The sequence below is a fragment of the Nicotiana attenuata genome, unplaced genomic scaffold (genome assembly GCF_001879085.1).
Source record: "Nicotiana attenuata strain UT unplaced genomic scaffold, NIATTr2, whole genome shotgun sequence".
In the NCBI taxonomy this organism is placed as follows: domain Eukaryota; kingdom Viridiplantae; phylum Streptophyta; class Magnoliopsida; order Solanales; family Solanaceae; genus Nicotiana; species Nicotiana attenuata.
Genome location: NW_017675737.1, coordinates 44,853 through 55,146, shown reverse-complemented (window position 1 = coordinate 55,146; position 10,294 = coordinate 44,853). Strand labels below are relative to the sequence as shown.

Sequence of the window (10,294 nt, the reverse complement as noted above, 5' to 3'; positions counted from 1 at the left end):
TTTGTTTTAGATTTTCTAAGCAATTTAAAATCAAGTTTAACATTGCTTCTTATTGGCTATGGTATAATATTCATTTTTAAAAAATTGTATTGTTCTTTGGATCACCAATCTTTCTTGTTAAGTTTAAACTATTTCATTTTAATATTTTGTATTTCTTTTAGTTTTTCTATTTATTAGCCTAACACATGTTATTTCTGCAATTTTCCTTGAATTTTTTATTTTACTCCCTCGGGCATAGTACAATTATTAAACTGGTCCTACAAACTTTACGATATGCGTTGCCACGACTGCAACAGTTATCCCTCAGAGACAAAATTCTACCAACTCAGCATCTTCTTCAATCTGGGTTTGTAATTTCAAGATTCCCTAATATTTTTCTCATTGAATTCTTGTTTATGTTGCATCTCTGTTCTTGTATGCCACTTCCTTTGTGCATTAATTACTGTGTAGTTAAGAAAGATTTCTTTTTCTTTTCTGTTCTTTTGATATCAGTATGTTTGCATGTTTTTTTGGATGAAATCCATAAAATTGTATAGATGATCCCAAGTAGTAGTTGAACTAGATGGTTTACAGAAAAGATGTGATTAAAGTTACTCCTTTTAACAACTTCGGCTTCAATATGAAGTGAATAGCAAATCAAAAGATCTTTAGCAGCAGTGTTAAGCTGAAGGAATTGATTGAACCATTGAAAGGGGTAGTTAGAACAATTTCATTTGATTGAAGTTGCCTATTTCATGTAGTTGTTTATATGAATAAGATTTGCACCTCACTATGAACACTTCTTTTTCGTCGCTAATTTTTTAATAGCAAGATCCTTTTTTAGTGCTTGATCATCGTGTTGTAATTATCAGGTTCCAATGGAAGAACTAGGCGGTGACATACCTGAAATTTATGACTGTGAGATCATACTGGTTAGCTTTTTTAATACTACACACATCATTGAGAAAGAGAAAATGGAAAAGGAAACTAAGGACATGTAAAATACTTCGTGATATTGCAGAGAGTGAATCCTCAAAGGCGAAAGGAAAAGGTTTACATAGGTTGTGGTGCTGGGTTTGGAGGTGATCGACCAATAGCAGCTTTAAAACTATTTCAGAGGGTGAAAGAGTTGGATTATTTAGTGCTGGAATGCCTAGCCGAGCGCACCCTTGCTGAGCGCTATCAGGCGATGAAGTCTGGCGGCAAGGGCTATGATCCCCGTAGTACGTTTTTCTTATCACATACTGTAGTTTGTTTTGTGTCATTACAAATATGCATCTCAAGTACCTGTGTGTGGTTTGTCTATTCATCAGTATGCTAGAAATGTGATAACTTGCCTATTTGGTGATAACTACAAACATTGATACAGTCTCAGAGTGGATGGAACTGCTCTTACCTTTGGCTGTCGAGACTGGAGTTTGCATTATTACAAACATGGGTGCGAGTATGTGATATTCCTAAATTTCCTTCCTCTGTCTTTCTTGCTCTTTTTTGTTTTTGTGTAGAAATTGCCTCTGTATTTGCCAGAGAATAAATATTTTCTCTTTGACAATATGGGGAATAGATGATCCGTTTGGTGCCCGGGATGAAGTCTTACAACTTGCAAGTGGACTGGGTATTTCCATAACTGTTGGTGTGGCTCATCAAGTTGCTGTTGTCAGATCAGGTGTAGTTCGAATATTACAGATGAAAATAAACTGATGTACTAATTGCTTTTGCAAATTTCTTTCGATTTCCTCATTCTTCCTTTAAGCAGAAAAATCATGTCATACTTATAGATTTCTTTTGGGATACATTCAGATTTGGAGGAGCACCTTAGACATGTTGATGTAAGATTTTGGTAATATACAGTATTTTCAGTGGTATAAGTCAGCATCATTTATTCCATCAAGGACAAAAATTGTACTATGTAGGTCGTTTTTCTTATTTTTCTGATGACTCTAGGTGGGTTTATATGCTAAATCTTAATAGAGTGATCATTTCTTCCCTGCTCTGCAGATCCTTGATTATATAAGTATTACGATTATAGTAGCATCCCTTTTATTTGCTTTTTCTGCAGGATGTTAGTGTGTATCTAGGAGCAGCTCCTATCGTTGAATGTCTTCAGAAATTCAGACCAAATGTCATTATTACTTCTCGAGTTGCTGATGCTTCCTTATTTTTGGCCCCAATGGTACGACAGTAGATTCCTTTTTCATTTCCAATTTCCCTTGTTGTCACATATATCTTTTCACTTGTTAAAGTGCTTGCTGACCTCTTGTACCAAATATAATCCTTTCACAGCATAATTTATGGTCACTTCATTTCTAAGAGCAATAACTATGAAAATCCACTCAACTTTCCGCATCTTAAGCAACTGCAAACTGATATTATCAAAAACCATTGAAATTTGTTTAAGAAGTCAAATTCGCGTACAACAAAGTTAGCTTTTCCCTTTCAATTTTTGTTTGGCTTGTCGAAGTATATCTATGATTATGATGGACGCATCCTAGAGCTTAGAATGAAAACAGACACTTAGACACCTGCAACTTTCCACTGGTTTATGAGTGTTAGAAGGAACGGGCATTCTTCAGCTTTATATGAAATTAGCTGCAACCTGAGGGTATAAGGTGGAAACTGCCTTCTTGTCACCACTTAATGGTCGAAATGATTCAAAGCTATCTTGTAAGTGAAAGAAGCAGAAGCCTGTGAGGTCTTCAAATTCACGTTCTCAGGGGCATGGCTTCTTTACATATCTCTTCCTGCTGTCGGTCTTAAACTGTAATAGACTGGATATGTTGGAATAATTCTTTTATTTTTTTTTGGGGTTGGTGTGAAAGATAATCAGAGTTGAAAACCAGGCAGAAAGCTTGCCTTTTGGTGGTGTTTTAATCAATTAATGAATCTTGAAGATCCAACTGAAATTTGAGTTTTCAGTTGTATTGAGGCTTGATAGGAAAAATAACAAGCTTACTGCAACCAAATGTGGCGTGTGAGCAAAATCGCCAACTGGAGTAGATTAACAGTTAGGCGAAAGGCTTTCCTCCTAGAGACTGCCTTGGATCATTTTGGGTCTGAAGGCAACCGGATTTATTTTTTAGTTATACCTATCTTAAGCCGAGGTCTTCCGGAAACAGCCTCTTGAAGGTAGGGGTAAGGTCTGCGTACATACTGCCCTCTCCAAACCCAACTTGTGGGGATTACACTGGGTTTGTTGTTGTTATTCTTGTTATACTTTTGTGTCAATGTTTATGGGGTAGTTCCTAGAGTTGTTGCACCAGTTCTTCAATACTAATACAAAATTATTCTGATATAATAATACTGAAATAAGTTACATCTTTCTTTAGAAGTATATCTAAAGGTCCCTATTATAATCAGGTATATGAGCTCGGTTGGAATTGGGATGAGTTGCAACTACTTGCCCAAGGTTCACTGGCTGGCCACCTGCTAGAATGTGGTTGTCAACTTACTGGAGGATACTATATGCATCCAGGTGAGCCTTTCATTTGCAATATCATGCAATATTTCTGGGTTGTGCTTTATAGGAGGGAGCGTGATGCGTGTATATTGTGGTGTTTTTGAGGGTTGGAGGGATTACCTTCCACTAGCTCCAATAAAATGCACTTTGAGAACTTTATTTTTCTCTATGTATCTCAATGATTCTGAATATACCCATTGAACCATAATCTTGAAAAAGACTTCACTCCCTCTTTATTTAGTATTAACCTTTGGCTTGCCTTACTTTATGTTCTGGTTTTTCTTACTCTGCCGTTGTTTCTATTTGTCACTTCACGTGTAACTTGCTGACTGTACCTTCGTCACTGTAGGAGATAAATACCGTGATATATCTTTACAAGATCTCCTCGATTTGTCTCTTCCTTTTGTGGAAGTCAGTTTTGATGGGCGAGTATGTGTAGAAAAGGCAGAAAACAGTGGTGGGATTCTGAATCCCAGCACGTGTGCCGAGCAACTTCTGTATGAAGTGGGGGATCCTAGTAGCTACATAACCCCAGATGTGGTAAATGTGCAAGTTGTATTGGCTATCTAGATTGAAAAGGGAAAGAATATGAAAAGCTTCAATCAGAGAAGAGTGTTACCTTGCCTTTTCCTTGGCACAGGTTGTAGATTTTCAAGATGTTACGTTTCAGACATTATCAAGCAGTAAAGTCCTCTGTGCTGGGGCAAAGCCATCTGCATCAGCTCCTAATAAACTGTTGCTGCTGGCCTCCAAGGTAATCTCTGTGTTCATATGCAACATAGAGAGAAAGTGGAAGGATTTCTTCCTCTCTGTTGTCATGTGGTCCCTAACGCAACATTTTGGTTAATATAACCTATGCTTTTCATAAGTTCAACACCCCATTGCACTTGCCTTGTCCCACTCGTCCGTATTTTGTTTTGAATCTGGGTGGTCATAATCGTAAGAGCCCAAAGATATAACTGTAACCGGTTTTCTTTATGCCATCTGCTCCATCGCCCTTAATCTCATGAACAAAAACAAGATAGAAGCCATTGAATTTGTACTTTAAAGATCACTATCTGCTCTCAGTATCATTTTCCTTCCATTCTCCTTCAGCAAGTGTCTTCTATAGGCAATTGTTTATTACAGCTGGATTGATGGATGTTTCTGTTTGTTCTTACTTGGCGACTGCCTCATTTTCAGGACAAGGGGTGGAAAGGCTGGGGAGAGATATCCTATGGTGGTTATCAGTGTGTTAAACGTGCTAAAGCTGCTGATTTTTTGGTAACAAGTCTTTATTTCTCCTTCCGGGACAGCTATTATGGTTTTCCTTAAATTTATTCTTGGCTCCTGGAATGCTAGATTAAGAAGTGTAGAGTTTTCAGTTTTGATTTTCTAATTGCATTTTTTCAGGTAAGATCATGGATGGAAGAAGTATGTCCTGGAACAAACAAACACTTAGTTTCCTATATCATTGGACTGGATAGCCTGAAGGCTGCCAGCATAGATGAAGACTTGCCTAGGGATATTCAAGATATCAGATTACGAATGGATGGTTTATTTGAGGAGGAGGAACAAGCAATCCACTTCACAAAAGAGTTCATAGCATTATATACAAATGGACCTGCTGGTGGTGGCGGTATCAGGTCTCTTTCATCCTCTGTTCATATTATTTTTTGAGTCATAGAACTTCAGAAAATTGTTGGATTGAAGACTGCTTTTAGTTATTTTCTAGATGACTCAATAGTTTCTGTTACATTCATTGTTCAATAGTTAAGTAATTGAAAGTATTTCACAGTATAAGTTAGCTATAAAATTAAGAAAATTTATTATCCAAAGATACCTATAAGATAGATTTACAGTTTTACACAGTGAATTTTCTTTTTGATTTTGGAGAACCCATCTTGTCAGGAAAAGGGACTTCATGGTATGATATGCTCTAATGAGCAATTTGATCTGCGCTGTTGTTTTCAATCTGGAAGTTGCAATATCCAGTCTCATGTCATTTGCTAGATCAGTTTCTTCGCCCAATTTCAACCCTCACATTAATGGCATCTAAAATTTAAGACTACGTCTAGATGCAGCAGCAATTTGGGTATTTCTAATCCTTACCTGCATAATTGTGTATGGTTGAGTTTTTACCATATGCAAAACTGTTTTTGCTCTTCTTGGTCACAATGATCAAAGGCTTGAAATAGTCATTATTTCTGCAGGTTATATGATCACATGTCATCGTCTGATGTGAAAACGTGTCTTAGTATTACTCCCCAGTTTATCTCTTGCTGAACTTAATGCCGCTTCTTGCTTATGTCAAAACATATATTCATGACATGCAGTTCGTTATTTTAATATGGATAGGTGTCTCAATTTTCCTGCCCCAAATCTTCTCTTGCTCATTTAGTACTTCCGTATGTTAAATACATATTTATGTGACATATTAATGCTCTTCATCTTCTTTGAATGTACGGCAGCACTGGACACAAAAAAGAGATCATTCTTGAGAAGGCATTGGTATCTCCATCTCCCTATATCTCATTTATATGTGAGTGTTTGTGTGTGCGTATGTGTGTGTTTGCATGTGAGTGTTTGTGCATGATACGGACATGACAATTCATAAACTGTTACTCTGTTGTGATATGTATACTTTGCTGGTAGTTAATTTTGTAAGAGTTCTCTCAAACAGACAAGAATAAAAGTTCTCTCCTATTGTGAGGTGGTTCCTACTGTGTGCTGTTTTATTGAATTCTCAATGATTGCTTCACGCTAAAATGCTAACTAATGTATGCACTGAATTTTAAAGAGTTTTCTATGATCTATCAGGTAAAACGTAAAGATGTTCAGTGGCATATTACAGCAACAAGAAACAAAATAATGCAATCAGATGATATGGCTATTCCTAAGGACACAATGCAGACCAGTTCTTTCCATGATTCGGTCTTGCGATCTATTCCAACAGAAACTGCTTTGAACAAAAAAGAAGGTGCACCACAAATTCAGCTGTCCCCTGCTCCACATGACAGGAAGATTCCTCTCTATGATGTCGCACATAGCAGAGCTGGTGATAAAGGGGATGATCTAAACTTTTCCCTTATCCCATATTTTCCTCCAGATATTGAAAGGCTAAAGAAGATTGTTACTCAAGAATGGGTAAAGAAAGTTGTTGCAAGGCTTCTTAATCCCTCTTCCTTCGCCACTTCTGATGATATTGAAAGAAGAGACAAATGGGTTCATGAACATGTTAAGGTGGAGATTTATGAAGTCAGAGGGATCCATTCCTTGAATATTGTGGTTCGTAATATTCTAGATGGAGGTGTGAACTGCTCAAGAAGAATCGATAGGCATGGAAAGACTCTATCCGATCTTATATTGTGCCAGAAAGTGGTGTTGCCTCTGTGATATGAAGAGATGGCAAGATCGGAAGAGGCATATAAACTCCATTTTCTTTATCCGGGGAGGTGGTAGTGACAGTGGGGGCTGTGGACAGGCTCCTGAGCCTAGGTACAATTTAGTATATCAGATTTTGGAGACTTGGCTTAAGATAAAATTGTTTTAGTGCCGATATATGTTCATGGAAACAATTAGTCTGAACTCTTATTGTGAATAAGATTTCTGTTATAAAGTTTTTAACTCTATTTAAAAGCAATGAACTAGTCTGTTCTTGTTGAAGCAGTTTCTATTCTAGCAACAAATGTCAAAGTTACAGAATCAGAGTTTGCTAGTGCACAGCTTGCTAATGGTAGGTTGAACATTGCAAAGTAGTTGTATGGTTGATCTGCAATCCAACAGAAGCATACTTATACATTCCAATAATTGTTGAAATCATTGATAAACACATCAAATAATCACATCTGCATGGACAGCTATACAAAACTAACTTGGCACTTTTCTGAGATTTTAAGCTATTTCTGGCAGCTTGAACTAATTTAACTGGTGGATTAGTTTTACGCAGATGGGAGGTTTGCTTGTTCAGGTACAGGAGAAAGAAGTGCTCTTGTATTCTATAAAACCAAGGTACATATTTCTATTCAAGTTAGCATCCATCTTACTGTATTTCCACTCTTCTGTACATGCCTTTCAGTTGTACTGAAAACACATAACTGTGCATGATATATGCTTAGTAAAGTAGATGGAATTTCAACTACTGAGCAGTTTTTTATATAGATAAAATGATATTAAGCTGAAATCAATGCTGTAGGAGTTTTGAATCCAACAGGAAGACAAGTAATGAAGTAAACTGTGACCTTATGCTTGAGTCTTCGAAAGATCAAAGCACTTTCTCCTCTCCAATGGAAAACTGCTAGTATAAATTTCTTCTTCATGCAAGTCTTCTCTTTACTTATTGGCATTTCTGTTGCAGTTTCTTCTCTGTTTTCTCCATCTTCAACTGAATCTCCCCAGTGAAGTGGATAGCTCCTCAAGAAAACTCTTCTGTTGTTGTAGTCTTCGTTGCGGAAACTTCTTGACCTTGCACCATTTTCCTTTGATATTGTAGCATCCATGAGCCAAGATGTTAGTATATCTTGTGCAGGCTTTGCTTCTTATAATAGTTAAAAGGACATTGAGAGTCTGTTTATGTGTATGAGATAGAGAAAAACGACAAGATTACACATAGAAAAATGAGATGGGGAATAATTTAATGACCAGGTTTGGTGTTTTTAGTTGTTCTTTGTCTTTGCAAGAGTTGTTATTTGTACTATAGCCTTAAAGTTGTATCTTTTCTTTATTTGGAAAAAAATTAAATATATTGTACACTTCACCTCTGGCCCATGTTAGAGGATTTCTATGCTATTATTTCCAACTTTTTGTTCCTTCATAATAGTTCTACGAATTGGTTTGGAGGGTGGTCATCCATATGGATGACCTGGGATTGAATCCCCCTCAATGCCCTGGGTTGAGCCTGTCGCACAGGGCTTTCATAGTGCGGTTTACATCCCCTGTGTGGTTTGCAGGCTATTACACAGGGGGAGGTTTACCCAGTGCGCACAAAGTGCTCACCTGAAGGACAGAGGCTGTGGCAGAGGTTGTAGTGGCTGCGGGTTTCCCCTCTTGCCAAAAAAAAAAAAAAAAAGTTCTACGGAAGGTTTATATGTTAGTAAAAAATATAAAGAATTTCTAGTGCCTTTTTTTAAATTTATAATCATAGATTTTTTTGGACGAAGATCAATTTAAATGGAATAACATGGACAAGTGCGAATTTATATAGTTGACTCTAATTTGATTGGAGTTGAGATGTAGTAGTTGTGTTCCTGCCAGGGGCAGAGCTAGGTGGGCCGGAGAGGATTCAGCTGAACCCCCGTTTGCCGAAAATTACACTGTATATATAAGGTTAAATTTTTTTTTATATATATATTTTAGGTGTTGAATCTCCTATATATATATATTGAATTTTCTTGGTTAAATCTTTCTTTCGTCATTGGTTCTTGCGTAAGACTACAAAACTAATCTTTGGGTAACAAAACTATTAGGTACTTGCTTCTAGTTTTTCACTTCTTTTCTTATGAAAACTATGAAGGGGCATTTATCTTTGTTGTTTAAGTTTGAATGAATTGTTTACTTTATACGCATGCACATAAGCATGTGTGCACACGCAAAAACATGTGTAGAAGTGTGAGAGTTTACTAATTCAACTATTCCTAGGAATTCATTCATACAGCAGCTTTGTTGAAACAAATGTCTTTTTGACTCATTTTCTTTTGACCCGTTTTCATAACTATTTAAGGAAAACAAGAAGATAAAGAATTCCCCTTCTATTAGATCTTAAATTTGGAACAAGAATCCACACTTTTCAATCATAGAAATAGAGTGGAAACTCAAAATTATTATTCTCGGTAAAAAGGCATCCCGATACACAAGGCATTTTGCGTTTTCGCAGGGTTCGGGGAAAGGCCGCATCTCAAGGGATGTGATGTAGACAGTCTACCTTAATATAAACATTAATGCTTATTTTTGGTCTGTTATCAAATTCTTATAAGGGTGAAAAACCAAACAAAATTAGGAAAAGGACATGAAATAAAATGGAAATAGTTTAAATGACTGGTTGTCAAACGTAAATAGTTCCTCTTCCGTTCCCACCCAAAAAAAATGACATTATTAATATATGGAAAGTTAAACAATTTATTTTTACTACGATTTTTCAAGCATTTTAACTCTAAAAAGTAGTGATTCATTTAGTGGTAGGATTAGCTCGTGATAACGCTTAGCCACCTGCTCATCTCCGATGACGATATCGTCGCCAAAGATAGCGTAGCGTGTAAAAGAAACTTCTAGATATACTTGGGCTACTATGAACCAAATCAGTGAGTTAATATATTTTAATGTAAATTTTAAATGCGTAAATTTTATCATAAAGGCGTTAGAATACAGATTGAAAATCAGATGATTTTTGACCTCATAATACAAAATGTGTCAAATAAATTATCGGAAATGAAGCAGTTTGCCATGAACGGCAGTGGTTAATTCTTGTCAATGCTGTTTTCGTCAGAACTGTTTAAGGCACGTTGAAAACAACAGTATGGAACTTATCATTTTACTAAGACAAGACATTTATGCCTGTCAGTTAAATAATAATATAATCCCCATTAATTATATTAAGTATTAATTAAGTAACTACAATGATTAATCTGCTGTGTGCCTTATCTGTATTTTCATCAATAATTGAGAATTCTGTATAATTGGTAGTTCTACCAATTATTTCTACTTTTTTTCTCGTCGGTCTGCAGCGATATTGGTAGTTGAACCAATTCTTTTTCCTTTGCTTTTATACAGTTTACTGAAGTGAAAGTTTAGCTGAAGAAACTCTTTTTTATCATTTTGATGAATTCAAAGCATTACGAAATAAAAAAATTCTTGGGATATAATCTAAAGCTTTTCTAAATAGAA

General features: G+C 36.2%; 1 protein-coding gene across 11 annotated transcripts; it reads left to right on the top strand.

Moving 5' to 3' along the window:
* The first annotated feature begins 223 nt into the window (after positions 1 to 223).
* Positions 224 to 8,150, top strand: LOC109220390. Of its 11 annotated transcripts, none has more exons than XM_019384855.1 (17): positions 243 to 346; positions 852 to 911; positions 1,001 to 1,202; positions 1,349 to 1,423; positions 1,544 to 1,645; positions 1,780 to 1,808; positions 2,039 to 2,152; positions 3,337 to 3,451; positions 3,786 to 3,976; positions 4,077 to 4,190; positions 4,619 to 4,699; positions 4,829 to 5,061; positions 5,887 to 5,926; positions 6,236 to 6,913; positions 7,086 to 7,151; positions 7,365 to 7,426; positions 7,773 to 8,150. In XM_019384855.1, exons 2-14 carry the CDS (start codon positions 858 to 860, stop codon positions 6,809 to 6,811), a joined length of 1,926 nt encoding a protein of 641 aa, XP_019240400.1. In that variant the 5' UTR covers positions 243 to 346; positions 852 to 857; the 3' UTR covers positions 6,812 to 6,913; positions 7,086 to 7,151; positions 7,365 to 7,426; positions 7,773 to 8,150. The 11 variants fall into 11 exon arrangements, with proteins under 11 accessions (XP_019240404.1, XP_019240400.1, XP_019240401.1 ...); XM_019384856.1 differs by having other exon boundaries at positions 7,355 to 7,426; XM_019384859.1 differs by lacking the exon at positions 7,086 to 7,151 and having other exon boundaries at positions 224 to 350.
* Positions 8,151 to 10,294: the final 2,144 nt, after the last annotated feature.